Source organism: Tiliqua scincoides, chromosome 1 (assembly GCF_035046505.1).
Source record: "Tiliqua scincoides isolate rTilSci1 chromosome 1, rTilSci1.hap2, whole genome shotgun sequence".
Classification (NCBI taxonomy): Eukaryota; Metazoa; Chordata; class Lepidosauria; order Squamata; family Scincidae; genus Tiliqua; species Tiliqua scincoides.
This window is the reverse complement of record NC_089821.1, coordinates 269,487,494-269,505,896: the sequence shown is the minus strand read 5'-3', so window position 1 is coordinate 269,505,896 and position 18,403 is coordinate 269,487,494. Positions and strand designations below refer to the sequence as shown.

At 43.9% G+C, this 18,403-nt stretch overlaps 1 protein-coding gene across 15 annotated transcripts in view; it reads left to right on the top strand.

The window, feature by feature from the left end:
* NRXN1 (neurexin 1) overlaps nt 1-18,403 on the top strand; it is a 1,133,747-nt gene that overhangs the window by 585,484 nt on the left and 529,860 nt on the right. For all 15 annotated transcript variants that reach the window (XM_066625795.1, XM_066625872.1, XM_066625848.1 and 12 more), the window contains 2 exons: nt 7,385-7,558; nt 14,190-14,309. In XM_066625795.1, coding sequence (XP_066481892.1) covers nt 7,385-7,558; nt 14,190-14,309 — 294 coding nt within the window. The remainder of the gene's footprint in view (nt 1-7,384; nt 7,559-14,189; nt 14,310-18,403) is intronic.

Genomic DNA, 18,403 nt, shown 5'->3' with positions numbered 1-18,403 from the left:
TCACTGTCCAGTTCTCATTTTGGGGCAAATTCTTCTTTCAGTAATTATCAGACATTTTTTAATCACATTTGACACCAGGCAGTATTTTCTTCTAGATCAGGAACCAGTAGAGCAGACAAGGTGTCTGGAAACAACTGTTTTCATTTTACAACAAACTAACAAAACCTATCAACAGCTCTCAACAAGGGTTAGGCTGTGCTGAGCATCCCCCCCCCCCAATTTCTCGTTATATGACTTGAGTCTCTTGCTAGAAGATCTCTGGAATCTAGCCATCAAGATGTGCTTTCTAAACTAAGGAGTGTCCGGTTGTTGGGGCGTATAGGATTCCTAAAAGCACTGGGGGGGGATCCTTCGCAAGCCAGGGAGACTTCTGATCTACCAGAGGAAGCATTCCTTCCTTACCAAGATGTGTTACTTGAATGCCCCCCCACCAGCAAAGGGGATGCATGGCCCCTTCCTAATTTGTTCTAATGATATTTTCCTCGTGTGGTTTAAAGATGGGTTTCAAGTTGTCCTGTTTATTTTTTTATTTATCATGTTTTAAATTTTCTATGTTAAGAATAAATAATAAAATAAGCTAGAAACATGTTAAGGGGGGAAAAAATAGCAGCAGACATGGTTGGCAACCTTCAGTCTTGAAAGACTATGGTATAAGCCTACAGAACCTGGTATTCCCAGGCAGTCTCCCTTCCAAGTACTAACCAGGCCTGACCCTGTGCTTAGCTTCCAAGATCAGACAAGATCAGTCATGTGCAGGGTAACAGAAGAGTCTCAGTAAACTGGTAGAAAAAGAAAGAAAAATGCACCATGTGTTGTCTTGCTCCTGTGCTTCTCTTCCTGTTGTAATTCCTCTGTTCTTGCATTGGTGCACTAGCCCATAGGTCCTTGAACACATTTCAGGTTCAGGACTGCATATGCACCTGCGGACAGATAGTTGGTGCTAGGTTGGAGACAGCAGATAGCAGGATATGCTTTGAAGGGGCAGCCTGAGTTCAGATAGTGACAATGCCTTAAAACAGCAGTACCATATACTCCCCTCTGTGCATACAGTCACGTGTTTCCTCTGTAATGATTATGGAATTTATTGTGAGACACATGTGGAGCAACATTTCCATATAAAGCGTGAATCATCCCTTCGCCATCTCTTGCTCTGCCTTAGACATGTCCTTAAGGCACATGAACACAGAAAAGATTGAGTTCTCACATTTATTTTGACACAGTCAAGCAACCATGGGGTAAATTTTCTTGCTGCTGTTTGTTGACTGCAAACTTTCCTTCTGAATGCATCTTTCCTCCACCACCAACTCATATATACCACATCCAGGAGAATGAACTGCAATTGCTCAGGATGTTGTAAATATTTTTCACCATGTTGGGGCATAGTCTTATGAAAAAGATAATCAATTCTAAGGTAAAATAATGTTGATTAGGAAATGCAATGTCGTTTTCAGTTTGTTTCTCACACTTTGTATCTCTTCCAGTCATGTAGAACAGGAGTCCCCAGATTTTCCACTATTGGGGCCACATCACTCAGTCTTGCTCTTATACGGTCCTAGAGCAAGACCAGAGTGGTCAGTTATAGAAAATAGTATATACATTTTGCACATAACTCTAAGAGTTGTCACAGTAGGAGAAAAATATTTTTTGCACATACCGTCGTTCCTTCAAGGAGTGCAAGGTGGTGTACATGGTGTCTCCTCTCCTTTTGTCCTCACAACAACCCTGTGAGGAAGGTAAGGCTGAGAGATAGTGGCCCAAGGCTACCCAGAAAACTGAGTGGGGATTTGAACTTGGATCTTCCAGGTCTAAATTCTGACCATCCTGGCTCTCATTTGTGAAATATTTGCAGCTGTGGAGTTCAGCTGGGTTCTCCGTGGGTGCAACTCCACTTAGCAACCATTCACACAGTAGAACAAAGGAGAAGCATGGTAGTAGAGAGGGGTGATTGGAGAAGAGGAAGGAGTGAGAAGGGCCAAATGTAATTATAATGGTTACTGGGTTCAATGGGCCAATCAAAATGTGCTGGTGGCCAGATGCATTCTGCATACCATAGTTTGGGGACCCCCTATGTGGAGTTTTAATAAGGTAACACCTGCAGCCCCTGTGTGTATGAGAAAAGATTCATGCTGGAAGTTCCATGACTTGCTTCAAAGATACTCCCATGTGTAAGAATATAAGGAAAGTCTTGCTGAAACTGACAAGATCTGACAGTGGACAACTGCCCTGTGCTTGGGAAAACCACAAGCAGACCTGAAAGGCAAAATTTTACCCCTCTTGTTGCATTCCCCAACTGGCAATCAGTGACGTTTCAGCATTTCAGTGATGCTTTTCTGCCGTTCTATTTACAGTAGATATCAGTAAATATCCAGTGGGTTAATAGCCACAGATCAATCTCTCCTCTATGAATTGTCCAATCCCCTGTTAAAGCCATCCAAGGGCCCAGTCCTAAAGTCTTCAGCACCGTCACTCCTTGGCCGGCACCAGTTCTGGCCAAGCACTTTTGTGCAGGTGCTGAGGATGCTGTGCTGGTGCTGGGCTTCAGCACCAGGAAGATGACACTTCAAGCAGCCAGTTGTATGTGTCACTGCCAACCAGCAGAGAGGCATTTCGGGTTGGTGGGAAGGCACGGGGATGGAACTGGGCAGGGGGAGGTCAGAGGAAGGGGAGGATTGAGCCCAGGAGGGGGCAGGGGAAGCAGCAGACTCTACCACCGTATCCTATGCTCCCCCCCTCCTGCCCTGAGAAACCTGACACAAGTCTTGTTGGTTTTGTGCCTGCTCAATAGCAGGCGCAGATCCATTAGGACTGCATTGCCATTACCTGGAGAAAGGGAGCAAATGCTCCATTAGCCCGAGGAGTCTCTGGCAGCTGCCACATTCCCATAGGATACAGCAGTGGCCATTTTGGCACTGCTCTTTCTCAAGGCACGGGGGCAGCATAGGAGTGGGCTATTCACCTGCTGCTGTCACCATGCCTTGTAATAGCAAATTCCATGTTATTATTTGCCCATGAGGACTTCTGTAACAAACCACTTTGGGTTCTGTGATGGCTGAGTCCAGGCCCAGCACCTGCCCTCCACCTGGTAGCTGTAACAAGAACCTGGACACAGTTCAAGAGCCCCAGGTACTCCTGATATTTGATGCTAAGACCAGGCCATCCTCCCCAACCCTGGCCCTTTCCAGGCTACCAATTATGCGGCACCTGCTGTGCAACACCTTTTCCCTAAGGCTGAACACATCTCTCTCTCCTACATCAGCCTAATTATTGTGAGCTGCGTGTGACCCAAGAACCCAAGAACAGCCTGGGAGCATCTATCATTGACAACAAATCCATGTTTTGACCAGTTAGCAGTGAGCACCCCCAATATAATCTCACTAATTTAGGTCCACATTTTTTTGAACTTGACACCTACACACCCCTTTGCCACTCCGTGAAGCCCTCTTATTCAGCACCTTGTAAGTTTTGCTTTGCTTTAGTTTACTTTGTGTGCTTTTTCTTACACATTATGCTTAGTTTACTTTGTGTGCTTAAAAGAAAGGATTTCTGTACTTTGACCTTGAGCCTGACACTTTCGCCAGTCCTTAAAATAACCTCTAGCCTAGGCATGTCAAACTGGTTTCATGCCAAGGGCAGAACAGCATTCATGATGCCTGCTAAGGATTGGAAGTGATGTCATTAGGCCGGAAGTGATGTCATTATTCAAGATATGGGAGAGCCAATTTTCATGTGTGTTGCCCTTACAGCAGTAACATCTCAGCACTACCCAGCTGTTGAGAGACCTGAGGGCTGGATAAAAAGCTTCCACAGGTCACATCCGGCCCCCGGGCCTTATGTTTGACACTCCTGCTCTAGTCTGAGGCACGAGGATGGCCCAAGGCAAGTTATTTTGAGGAGGACGGCAGGATAAAAATATTGTAAAATAAAGAACAAACAATGGCAATCTGATCTGTCACCTTTGTGTATCTACAGCTTGTTACCTTGAGTGGTCTGGAGATGTGTGTACACTTGTTCATCTGAGAGATGTGTTGAGGGATCTTGCACCATTGGTCACAGCGCACACACCTTCCAGACGGGTACCAGGAAAAGGGGGAGGGAATTGTGAATGACTGCATGCCCACAATAATTCTAAAAATTATGTTTTATTGAGGAGACTGAATGTAAAAGGGGAAATAGCACAAGGATTGAAAACTGCTAATGATTATATAATGCTCAGTCAATTGTGCCACAAGCATGGACAGGCATGGAAAAGAGTCAATTACTAGAACTGCTGTGGGGTGGGGAGAGCAAGGGTAGGCAGACTGCCAGAGAGTGGCAAGAACTGCTGGGATTGGGGGGGGGGGTGAAGGAGACACTCCCTGTGCTCAACTGTGTCTGCTCCCAGGAGTAAGCTTGGTCCTCTGGTGGTAGGAGAGCCTAAAGAGGAGAGGGAAGACTGAGGGCATAAGAACATAAGAACAGCCCCACTGGATCAGGCCATAGGCCCATCTAGTCCAGCTTCCTGTATCTCACAGGGAAAAGCAAAATGGTGGAAACACTGATAAATGATGGTAGCAAAACCCACTGCTTCCAAATGTGATTTCAGGTCAGAGAGAGAGAGATGTCAGTTCTGGAGGGTAAGCAACTTTATGCAAAACGACCACCGCAGGGTGAGGAAGGTGTAATTTAAGAACATTCCACGACATTCTTTGATGGCCTGTCAACAGCCATCAAGGGGTGATCATGGCAGTTACTGCCCCTGCTGAGAGGCATACAAGACATGTGTGTTATCAAGTATACCACATCTAAAGGTGTTACCTCTGGCTTCTCTTCTTAAGATTACTGGCAGGCTCCGTTTCAGGAATGCTGCAGTTTTTCACCATTAGCCACTCAGAGAGCACCAGACAGGGGAAATTGTGACAAAAGCTCTTTGGAGGCAGCTTTGGTTAAATTGCCTTAAATTGCCTTTAAATTTGGTTAAACCAGCACACAGAATCTTCTTTTCCTAATTTCAGAATTTAGGGCGCAATCCAAACTGCACCCTATGCTGGCCTAAGTCCCTTGGGCTGGCCTAGGAGGGTCACAAATGTGCCGTAAAGCACGTTTATGCCTCCTCAAGGGAGAAGCCAGGCCCACCAGTGCTGACACAAGCGGGAAATGTAGGTGTGGGGGGGCAGGGAAGAGGAGGGAGGGAGGTGTTCCTAGGCGGGAGGAGGGCGGGTGAAGGGCAACCAGTTATACTGGATCCCAACCCCCGTTCCTGGGGAGAACGGAGTGGCTTCAAGTAAAACGCCACATCTCCAGAGGTAGTGCAAGTCCGAGGAGACCCATTGTGGCCAGCAGCACTTACCGAGGGGTAAGGGGAAAAGTTTCCCCTTACCTCTGGCTGAGCCGCTTCTAGCCACAGTCCTGTGCTGGATACAGCGCAAGCCTCCTGGCTTGCCTGTTCCAGCGCAGGTTAGGATTGCGCCCTTAGTTTATCGTCTCACTGCTCTGGCTTTAAGTGAGAGGGATTTTGTTTGACAAATGTTTCTGTTCCTGGTCTAAATTGTATATAGTACTTCAACATCTGTAAGTGCTTTATTACTTGCTTAGTGGGAAAGAGTATGAAGAATCAGTGTTGTGTAATGGACAGCGTGCATACTTGGGGATATTTGAATTAGTGTGGCCTGGGTTCAAATTCCCACCCAGCTAGTGTGTGATTTTGGGCCAGTCACCGTCTCGGACGGCCCAATTCTAACCTGCACTACAACAGGCAGGCAGACTGGCTTGTGCTGTATCAAGCATAGGGTTGGAGGTGGCTGTGATGCAACATGGAGCAAGGGGATATTTTTCCCCTTACCTCGAGCACTGCCTCAGCCACTCGGATCTTTGCCCCTAAATAGGTCTTATGCCTTTGTATTAGGAGTTATGTTGTAAGCCGCTTTGGGTCCCTTAAGGGAGAAAGGTAGAATAGAAATATAGTAAGTAAGTAAGAACCCAATCCTGAGCTTGGTGTGATGGCTCATTGCCGGCACGCACCGTCACAAACGTGCCATAAGTCACGATTGTGGGCCCTAGTGCCGAGCAAGTGCCAGTGACAGCCTAGTGCCAGGTGGCGCTGGGCTAGTGCCGGGGGAGTGTCCAAGCTCCACCACTCAGCGGTCACACGGACCGCTGAGCATCAGAGAGGTAAGTGGAGGTGTGGGGGAAGGCAGGGAGGAGGCATTTTGGTGAAGAGGGAGGTGGGTGGAGGGCGGGGAGAGGGCAGGGAGGAGGCATGCCGGGGAGATGGGAGGTGGGGAAAGGGTGGGGTGGAGGCCTGCCAGGGGGAGGGAGGGGGAAGGGAGGGAGGTGGGACCAGTGGAGCAGAGCTCCACAGGATCCAAATCCTCTGCATTGGGCTCACCACCCAACACAGTGGCACTTGATTCACTTGGTTCACCGCCAACCTTTTGGTTGATGGTGAATTGAATAGCCCCATTGCAGGGCTACTCTGTTTACCAAGGGGAAGGGGATGAAAATCCCCTTCTTCCGAGCATCTGCCAGCAGCTGCCTGGGGTGTGCAGGATGCAGCAGCAGCCATTTTCAGCACCACCACAGCCCCACGCCCTGGGCAGCTCAGGATTGGGTGTCAGTAAGTAAGTAAGTAGTTGGTGTGGAGCAACCCGGTGTTAGTCTGGGCTGCTCAGGAGGGGGGTTATGATCTGGTCTAAGTATCATCAGAGGCCAATCCCACCCTCCTTCCCGGGTCTGGCCCACCCACCAGTTTGCCTGCCACCCACCTTCTCCCACCCCAAAACACCCCCGAAATGACCTGTCCTGATCTCCCCAAACCACCATGCTGGCAGGCTGGTGCAAACACACCTCCGCCAGGTCTTGCTTCAGCAGGGAGGCTGGTGCACAACCATACGCCAGCCTCCCTGACTTGAATGGAGGTGCAGATGTGTGGACAGCTGACTGAGTGTTCAGGATTGTGCTGTCAGGCTCATAGATATGTTGTGAGATGAAAATGGCATCAAGTTCCATGTATGCTACTCTGGGTTCCTTTTCTTGGAGGAGGGCTGTGAAACAAATGTATTAAATTAAATTAATTGAGTGTAGCTGGTGAAACACTGTTCCATGATCCTTCTCCTTCAGAGATTTGGTGACCAAAAACAAAGACTTTTTTTGTGTGTTGATGCTCAGATTGTGGAATACAATCCCCAGAAATGTTTGCCTGGCAACTACTCGTCTATCATTTAAGTTCCTGAGAAGACTTAGATTTCCCTGAATTTTTAATCAATAATATCTTGAGCTTTTATTTTTGTTGCTGTTGCTGATTTTCTTTTACGTGCTTTGCTAACAGTTTATATTTTATGTATGTTCATTTCTTTTGCACTTTTGCCCATAACACACCTGTGACAATGGATGTACCTTGACTCCACAGGTGACTTATACATTGGAGGAGTGGCGAAAGAGACCTACAAATCCTTGCCCAAGCTGGTCCATGCAAAGGAAGGGTTTCAAGGCTGCCTTGCCTCAGTGGATCTCAATGGGCGCCTCCCAGATCTGATCTCAGATGCTCTGTTTTGCAACGGCCAGATAGAACGAGGATGTGAAGGTACGCAGCAGTAATTTTGTAATTTTGTCACAAGCTCTTCTAATGTAAAGTAAATATCCCAATACCTCATCATGGGGCTGCTGTACCATCTCTCCTGCTGTGTTCTGTTTATTTGCACTCTGGTGATGACAGTTTCCTATCTTACCCGCTGTCATCAATTTGTGCCGTGCCGCAGTTGTAAGCTGGACTTGTTTTACATTATTAATGAAGGTGGATGCCATTGAGGGAAAAATGTACATTGATGGCACAAAGCGCAAATTGAACCTGAGAACATTAAGTTATCTTCTCAAATATAATCGGCAGAGGCTGTTCTTTGCTAGCGACAAGCCAATTTGCATGTCTTCGTTTTGTTTGTGCTGTATTCTAATTAATTGTTGTGATAATTAGCTCCTGTGCAGCACTTTATATCATCACAGTGCTTAGATGATAGTTAGTGTATAAATTAGCTAATTTAATTTAGATGCACATTTTTAGCACAGGTTGTGTGCCGATGAGAAGTTGCAGCACTCGCTAGAGCCAAACAGACTAGGTTCAGGCGTTTTATGGCTAGTTGGTATTATGGCCATATTCCAAGCCTATGCAATTGTCACCCATCAAGCTAAGACTGCAATTCTATCCACACTTTCCTGGGAGTAAGCCCATTGACTGTAATGGGACTGACTTCTGAGTAGACATGCATAGGATTGAGCTCTCAATCATTCCAGCCATCATGTATGGAGGGCCCACTTGCAAGTCAGTAAAGCTCCTTCTTGTGGGTATCTGCTTGGGACTGCAAAATGTGAAGGTTGTCAAGCACTTGGCAAACCACAACACATAGCTGTGCACTGTGATCAGCTTGGTGGGTTGCAGATTGTTCGGGCTTGTTGCAGTCACTGTAACAATAGTGGTCAAAGGTTCAAAGCATTACAATTGGATCTTAACACATACTATGTAGAAGTCAGTTCTATGGATAACAAGTGGGATCTATGACAGACGGGGCCAGCCCAAGCTGACCCAGGCCAGAAGTGGTGTCTGTGAAATTTTTCACACATCCCTTTTTTTTCCTGGAATGCACACGAACACTTGCACCACTGATTCACCCAGCTTCATGGACACCTGCTTTTGGCCTGCTTGAACTGACAGCCAGATCCCCGTAGTCTCAGAACTCGACTACTGCTTTGCTGAGACAGGATAACAAGATTATTTTATTTTCCGTGGCCTGACAACTCCTGTGATGACCTTTGAACCAAACATGCAAGCCCTTCCCCTTTAAAATATACTTTTTATTGAGTTTTCCAAATGCCAAGATGCATAACATTAAAGATAAAATAACAAATCAATAAAAATAAAATCATCAGAACACTGAAATGCATTTGTATTGGTTTGGTTTTAATTTTTTTTTATAAGGAAATCCTCAGTTCTTAAACAGCTACCCAGGCCAGACAGTCTCTCTCAGTTCCTGTATAACCCTGTATACCCCTTTGGCTTATATGCTCTTCAAATTATGTTCATTACCATCACTTTCATTACAAGTTTGAGTACTTTGTAATCATGTAGAATGCCTGTCCCCCTGACACTTGCCTTTAGGGTCTCCCTAGCCCCCAAAGTTTTCCCTCACAACCTTTTTTTGTTTACAGAAAAAGTCAACTTGATAGTCAGCAGGCAATATTCTAACTCCCTCCCTGGCTCTGAAATAGGGTGTGTTCCCCCTCCCCCTTTCAGTTAGGCATGCTCAGATCACTGAGATTCATTTCAATAAACTAAAGCAAAAACAGCAGCAGTTGTTTTCCTTTGGGGAAACATTTGGCTGTTTATGGTGTGAGCATGGAAAGTTTGACCCAACCCTCCTTTATCTGCACTTCTACAGAACATCCATTTAAGCCTTGAACTGAGTCTGACTATTGTTAAGTGCCTTCACATCTCATCCACATTCAAACTATGTATACTTCAGAAAGAAGATATAGAGAAGAAGAGAAATGATCACTAAGAAATAATTCTGTAGTGTACACAAGATGACACAAAGATACATATCAACACTCAAGGCTAACTAAAAACTGCAAGAGTTTATCTTTAGATAGAGCTTCTGTCTCTTCAAACCTTATTGCTAGTTCTGAACACTTAGGGCCCAATCCTATCCAATTTTCCAGTACCAGTACAGCTGTGCTAATGGGGCGTGTGCTGTAACCTGTGGTGGGGAGGCAGTCACAGAGGCCTCTTCAAGATAAGGGCATGTTTGTTCCCTTAGCTTGTGGCTGCATTGCGGCTGCACCAGTTCTGGAAAGTTGGATAGGATTAGGCTGTTATTTAGCACCACTGGTGCTAGGAACTGTACCATGCAGTAATTGGTTAGGAACCTTATTCAAAAGGACTCCTTACGCCTGTACATCTTGTGACCCACCAAGTCAAATGGAGCCCATCAACAATGTGTGTCTCCATGGGCTGAGTAAACAACCTGTTCTTGTTTGCAAAACCAGGGAAATTGTCACATACCTAACACCAATGCAGTATTCGGCTTGCACAAAATCACAGTCTGTCTTAGATGGCATCTGTCCATATAGCTGCCTGCAAGGCATTCATGGGATAGATTACCAGTGAACATAAGAACAAAAGAAGAGCTTTACTGGATCAGGCCGAAGGCCCATCTAGTCCAGCTTCTGGTATCTCGCAGTGGCACACCTCAGGATGCCTCAAGACAACAAGATACCTGCATTCTGTTGCCACTCCTTTGCACCAGGCATTCTGAGGTAGCCTACTCAGCAAAATGAAGTAAAGTGAACACTATCAAGGAATTTTACCGGGAGAAAAAAACCTATAGATTAGTTCTGTTCAAACAGATCAGTTCTAAGAAAACCAAAATCAACCCATTCTCCAGGGTGAAAACCATTTTTTTTCTCTTAGATGTTCATTTATACTTCTTTTCTGTCTGAACTTTTAAATGCTTGTGACTTGTGTTCTAATTTTATTCTGATGACTAACATTGAATAGCAAAAGTGTAAATAAATGCATGAATGTACAACATCCAAACACCTAAAGGTACAGATTCTAATAATAACATATTCTAATGCTGGTGGGAAATTGGACAGAGTGGGGTATATACAGTACTCTTAATGATGAAATATTTGCATTCAAATACCCAATAGCCGATTACATGTAATGTTCAAATTCTCAAGGACCTTCATTTCTACCAGTCCAAAATGTTAAAGTAATAGAGTAGTATCTGTCGACCCAAATAATCAGGCCAAGTTATACACCCAAATTGTAATGTGGGAAATATGCTGTCATTGAAGCCATGATGAGTTTTGCGTGTGCCCAAAATAATTGCGTGATTCTTTCTCTTGCATGGCCATACCTGACCCTTCTTTACATGCTTATTTCAATATATTTTTATCCCTATACTACAAAGGTACCAAAAGTTGATTGCTTTGGTGTACCTAACTGGGGCCACACTGTGAATGGAATGTATTCTGAAACATCTACCTAACTGCCGACTGTAGCACAGATCCATTTAGCAACCATTTTCCAAACACTCTTTTGGATGTGTAGAATGACGCCCCTCCTCCCCACAAACTTAGTAATAGAAGTGACTGAAGGAATCATGTGAACATGCTGATGAAAGTGGGTTGCACTGCATGTTATTTTTTACAGCTCAATCCTAACTGGGCTTTACAATAGTGGAACGGTGGTTCTGCTGTTGTAAATGGGCAGATAAGCTGGCAAGTGGGGCAGGTGGTGGGAGGAAGAAATGAATGAGTGTCTGTGTGGGGAAGGAGCTGGCAGAATGTAAAATGGTGGTGGGAAGGGAAGGTTTCCAGCAGCACTCACATGCATCAGTGTTCTGTGCTCCTTCCCTCGCCCTTACTCTCCTGTATTCTGCACCAGCAAAGTAGCTGGTGTGGATCCAAGGAGACCTGCTGAGGTAGCAGGGGCTTACCCCAAGGTGAGGGAACAGTCCCTTGCCTTGAGGAAGCCTCCAGATTGCACCCCCCACCCACTCTGCACATGCTCCATTGGTGTGGCTGCATGAGCAGAGTGGATTTAGTTAGGATCGGGCTGTTTATTTATTTTGCTCTGGTTCTCTGACGAGCTCTGAAGTTTGTACTACATCATGCATTTCAAATGTTTTTCCTGATATTTTTGGCCACAATGATGTGTCAAAGTGTAACCCGTGATAGCTTTTCCATGCCACCATCGCATCAAAACAAATGCCTGAATTGTGCTTTGGTCTAATAGGCACCACCTTTTCTTCACACAAGGCTCAACAAGGTGTCCCATCTTGTTGATTATTATCTAGAACTTTGATTGACACCATGGAGCAGGACCTGAAAGGATACGTGGGGTTAAGGGGAACGGGGGGAGGGGGGAATTGTTAGCAATGAGGGGCAGGGCCTTCTCTGTGGTGGTGCTGTTATGATGGAACTCTCTCCCAGTGGGAAAAGGACTACCCCTTCTCAGTTAGTATTCCGGCAAAAGCTGAAGCCTTTTTTCCCCACCTGGCCTTCTTAATTATTTCCCTTTGGGCCTTGTGGTTTTATGCTGAATTTTGTTTTAACATTTTTATTGCACTGCTCCTTGTGATTGTTTTACAATTATTGCACTTTATATTCCTTTCCTATTTTTGCATTTTATTCTTTATTTCTCTATATTGTACACCGCCTTGAATGAACTGTTTATTTGGGGGGGGGGGGGGAAGCTGAGATAGAAATCGTCTATATAAAAAAAAAGATTGAATGAGTAAATAAATGAATATTAGAGCTATTGACTCTGCCTTGCCTTCTCAGTCCGGGAGTGTCCTTAGAATAATGGGAATTTCTTTCTGTCTGCCTGTCCCATCTTACCTGCTTGGCTGTCTGCTTCTTGGCTTGGCTAACAACATTCCTCCAGAGACTGCCAGTCTTAACATTACCAAAAATTGAGCACTTCTGTATATATTGTGCTGATAAATGCCTCGGAACTGACAATTTCATTGAAAGAAAAGACACATGCACACCAGAACTTGGAATAGCATTTGATTTGAAAGAATGAGACATTTGAACTTTCTTTTTACTTTGGCCCAATGTGTTCTGGGGAAGGAGCACAAACTGTGCCCTCTGACTCAAGGACTGTACAGTATAAGGTTCTAGATGTAAAATCCAGCCCTTATTCCATCCATTCCTGCAGAAGGGCCTGGAGATGAGGAAGATGGGAGAGGATAGTGTGCTAATGATTGAATTTGACTGTACCTCAACATGACAAATGGCTAGTCAGGAATAAACCGTGCATTCACTGTGCTAATGCGTTTGCATCTATCCTGTGAAAAGAAATGCTTTTAATTTTCTTTCATTACATGTCATCAGCTCAATTAGCCATTATATTTGTAGTAAATGCTGGCAAATGACTGCATTCTCATTTTGGCTTGCCTGGAGATTTATGTCTATTAGCGTTAATTTATTTGCATTCCGTGGAATTTCTTTTTCTCTTTAAGAACGGCATGCACTTTTTTCTCTGAATGGTCTTTCTGCCTTTGCTGCCATTTCGAAATTTGCTTACTAACGTTTGATATATTTTGCTTTTTTTTTTTTTTATTTTGCTGGCAAAGTTGCATTGATGAAAGCTGATTTGCAAGGTAGATAGTCCTCATGTGTATCAAGCAAGACTGAAACCCGTAATGTGCTCTGGGAACCATTAGCCATCTCTGTGCTGGCATGTGTCGTTTTGCATCCGATTTTCCCTCTTTCCCCCTTCAATAATACGATGCAGCATCCTTTCCTCTGACAGGATATTCTGCATACAGGCTTTCAGTCTTGTGTCTATTTGTATAGTGATTGCTTTAATGCTTTGATCATGCCTTTTTCGTTAAGTTCTTTTTTTCCCCCCCAGTGGTCTAGTTGATTATGCTCTAGAAATAGAATAGCTTTGTTTGTCACATGCATGCCACTTTGGAGCATGCTGGTGCATTAGTTAGTAGATTATTCTCCCTTTACAACAAACTATGGGATGATTTTTTTTTCTTTTTGCATGGGATGCATTACAGCATGTGAAAAGATACTTGCCAACATTCCTGCTAATAAATCAAGACAAAATTTATACATGTATACATTCATGCATATATCTGAAAGGAAAAAAAACAAACTCACACAAACATCACCTTTCTACAGGCATAGCTCTTCATCAAATCTTGGCTTGGATGGCAATACTTATTTTTTTCCAGCTTGCGTTTAATTTAACATTTTTCTGGGTTATTGTTTTGTTCCGTTGTGTATTTCAGTTTTAATTTCTGTTTTCCATCGTACCTTGCGGAAGCCATCATATTGGAGAAGGAGAATCAAAGATAGTGCAAAGAAATTAGCAATGTTTACAACCACCACCACCACTTTTGCTTAAGTTGACTCTCTGCTTCTGTTTGGTTTTTATTCTGAGTGAACTCATATCTCCATGTCCTTCTGTGTTTCAAAGCAAAGCCATGTATGCCTCTTCCTAAAAATAAAACAAAAAGTTTTGACCGATCCTGCTATCTGTTGCTTGCCTCAGTTTGCCCTTTGAATATGAGATGTTGGCAACTACCCTGTGTGATCCTGGCAACTAAATTTGCTCTGAAAGACCAAAGTCCAAGTTCTTCTCTCTCTTTTTTCCCCCTCTCTCTCTTTCTCTCTCTCTTTCTGTGTGTTCTTGTTAGGCCCCAGCACGACATGCCAAGAGGACTCATGTGCAAACCAAGGAGTGTGCTTGCAGCAATGGGATGGGTTCAGCTGTGACTGTAGCATGACCTCTTTCAGTGGAACACTGTGCAATGACCGTGAGTACATTAGAGACTGCAGTCTCTCTTCTCTTTCTCTGGGAAAGTCTTAAGGGCTCTCTAGGGCAGCAGAACGGAAGCAAGTGTCTGAAATGGTGCATTATTTTAATATTATATAATTAATTGAACTGGAAAACTCTGAGAAAAAAAAAGCAGTCCATGTTCCTGTGTTTGTAGGAAGCATGTGCCTGAAGCACTGCATTAGAAACTATGCTCCAGAATACAGGGGGAAACTTAGAACTATGATACTGACATTTTAGTCTAATGAACTTATTTGAATATCATCTTTGTGCATAATGTAATACGTGAGTTCTCTCCCCCCCCCCCCCACTGTGGGCTTTTTTTATATTTTTGAAGGGGGAAAATCATTTCAGTTCTCATTTTCTTAAGTTATACTGTAATTTTGTATCATGAAGGTTGTAATTACTGTGAAACAGCTGACAACCGTCATTATCTTCCTGTGTCATGCTGCTTTAAGGTGACAAAATGCTCTGTCAGGTTAAAAAAAAGAATGTATTGTTTTATTTCACTTAAATGTCACGTGATTGAATTCTGGTATCACTTATCAATCAGATAAACCTTAAGGATCACATTGGGGTGTTGGAAACATCTGGATCGACTCAATATGATGAGCGGACCGAGGGATGGGTACCTATCCATTTAATGAAACTCTCCTTGGCGATCCCACTGGTGGAAGTGCGGGATCCTGGGAGACAGGCGAGGTGGAACACAGATTTTTGCAAAAGGCACAGAATATACAAAGACTTGTAAAGGCAAGGAACCATTTCTCCCGCACCTCATGTTCTCCTTTCCAGTGAAAATGCTAGTGATGACCTGGTTGTCTATATGGGAAGCTGGCAGCTTTTTTTCCATGAGCACACCTGCACTTATTCCAGCAGCTGTGATCACGAAGGTAGTGTTTGACTTATCATATGTATAACAGAGTCCTCATCAACTAGGATAAACTTGGCAGTGTGAACTTGCTCAGGTATGGCAGTGAAAGCTTGTTTACTTCATTTCTAGCTACCAACTTCTATGTTGTTTTTTATTGTCTAGTCTTCCAGTTCCAGTTCAAATGCTATCTCACCTAAAAAGGATGGTGTTAAAGCTTTAGCTAGCAGTTAGCCCCACGTTGTCCTCAGGAAGCAGAATGAATGGCAGGGCTTTGAAAGAAACTGTGTTGGCCTTTTCATTTCTCCAAATGTCTCAGTTATACTTCACATCACACTGTCGGTGCTTCTCCTTTTAATTGTATAGAGAGATCCAGTACTGTTGTGTTATTAGGGCCCAATCCGAAACTGGCCCAACGCTAGTGCTGAGCCCTAGTGCCAGCGCTGGGTGCCAGAAATGTGCCGTAAAGCATGTTTATGTTAACCAGTTAGCCAGGAGCACTAGCAATGAGCCTGAGCCAGTCACTTGCTGGGCCCAGTGCCAGCAGGAAGCGGACACACCGCTGTTGGGGATAAGTGCAACTGCTGGGTTGCAGTGCAGCCTCTGGGGGGAGGGTGGAACGAGGACAGGGGAAGGCAGGGTGGGAGAAAGAACTGGGATGGGACGGGGTGGGATTGGCAGAGCTCTGTTCCACCTTATGTCTCAGTGTCAGGCCAGAGGGCCCGACACAGAGTCTCTCAAGTCTATGCCAGCTATACAGGTGGTACAGACTTGAGTACTGGTACAGACTTGAGAAGCCCTATCATGGGGCTTTCCCTGGGGGAAGGGAATGAAAGTCCCCTTCTCCTGAGAAGATCTCCGACTGCTTCCTGGTGCTGACTGGATACAGCAGTAGCCGCTTTGATGCCGCTGCTCCAATGGACACCAGGAAGCTCAGGATTGGGCTGTTAGCAACCTTACAAGTTTCTGACAGGAAATCTGAAAGATGAAATGGTTGGTCTCACATAACACTTTTGCAAAGTTATACCATTTTGCAAAGTTAAAGTTTTGCATAAAGTTTTGCAAAGTTATACCATGGGTTAACTTGATTGAATTAAGACCATTGGATAAGCCATATTTTGTGAGGGGCTGTGAGGTCAGGGTTTGAAATAACAGTTTGGGGTGGTTTCAGTAAACCATGGTTCAACATTAGATCTGAACTGATGATGAGCCTTCTCAGAGAAGGGGGAAATTGTACAAACCATGAATGGTCTGCTATGTGGTTTGGAGTCTAAACTATGGTTAGCTCAAACTGTGGTTCAGGATTACATCTGAATAGGCTTGAATATCAGCAAGGGGCTGGAGTGTTTAAGAGGTGTTACTTATTTTACTCAGAAGTAAGTCTATTGTGTTCAGTAAAACTTAGGCTGTAATCCTATCTTACTCACTGGGAAAAAAACCTCTAGCTATAGTATCCCTTTGGAGCTACAGGTTCAACCTTCTCTCTAGAAAAGCAAAAAAATGTCTCTAGAAGCATTTCAATAGGCTTAAACCATCCTAACTGGAACCTTACTGCACCATTCTCAAAGAAGAACATGATGCCGTATTCTGATTTTGAAGTTGTGAAACTACTCACAACTCAGAACTGGATTTGTTGTTGTTGTTCACTGCCAAGTCTTAGGATCCACCATCACTTTGGTTTTACTTTGAAACTGAAAGTTGAGCTGTTATCTCCCTGCTACATGAGGCTCTTTGCTAAGGTAAACATGGGATTTTACATCGATTACCTGGTTTCCAGTGCAATCTTTCTCTTTCCCATGAACACATGTGGCAGACTTTGAACACTCAATAGAGGAGAGCTGTGTGCAGTAGCTTCTTTCCACCTTCATTTGCTGGCTTGGGACAAGCAACAACTGAACTATTTGTTTGTTTTCAAAGCCTTAGTGCATTTGCTGATTGTTGAAGATAATTCCTGCTGCAAACGAACAACAAAAACATGTAAATACTAGTGATTTTAATTTGATAGAAAACCCATGACTTTTTATTCATGGATCATAAAAAAGCTTGACACAGCCAGTATTTCTATCCACTCCTCAGCATCTTCAATACCATAACTGTATTCAAGTTGATATTTTCACTGTGTCTGCTAAGGTGACCTCTGTTCATGGAGGCTGGGTATGTCCCACCTTTAGGTTTCACTTGGTGACTCTCTCCTAGATTTTATAATAATAATAATAATAAAACTTTATTTCTATTCCGCCCTTCTCCCCAAAGGGACCCAGGGCGGCTTTTTTATATTTTATATTATTTTGGTCCATAATGTCCATTGCAGAGAGTTTGGACAATATCAACAGATGTGAACTGTGGAAAATTAATGAGTGGGATATCTGGACTGAGAATATTTGTCGATCCCTGGTGAAGACACGGCTCTTTCGGGAGTCTTTGGGATGTGTTGATTGCTGTAGTTTCTCAGTCTTCTGCTTGTGTGGGTCTTTTACTGTTGTTGCAGTGCTTTGATAAGGTTGTGCCTTTCTGTTGGGCTGTTTTATTATCTGCTGCTATGCTATTTCATATTTCTGTTTTCTCTACTTTGATGAGCTGCCCATTTATTATTTTTACTGTGACTAGCTGTAAAAAATAATAACATGCATCACCCAGCTGAAAGTTAGCTAACCTTTGATGACTGCGAAGATGGACAGTGTGTCCTATTTCCTATTCACTGAAAGGGAAACTGCAAGGATATTTTGGCCTCGGATGACACGGAGGTTACCTTTTCTTTTCTCCGATGATAAGATGCTTGTTGATGCAGGGCTATGATCTTCAGGAGGTGAGATATGATGGAAGGTGTTATATTGTTCAGTTCAAAGAAAACTGATAGAAAAAAGTGTTCTCAGAAAAGTAGGATTATATAGGAAACTCTGCAAAAAGGACACTTAATCATTACTCTTACAAATGGATGACTGTCCTGGCTCTTCTGAGAAAAAAAAATCCTTTAGGAACATTGTAAGTATTAGTAACAGCAGGTTTTCAGTGTTTGAGCTGTTCTGGAGTTAGCACAGCTAGTTTTTCGCTAAGAACAGGGTTGAAAATGATCCTGACCCAAAATTAGAGTCCCTCTGTCAATTGTTCCTCTGTACTCTACAAGTCTTTCTGAAAGTTTGTACTTATGTTTTCCATATCAAAGTTCCTTTATATGTAGCCATATCAAGGAATCATATCAAGGA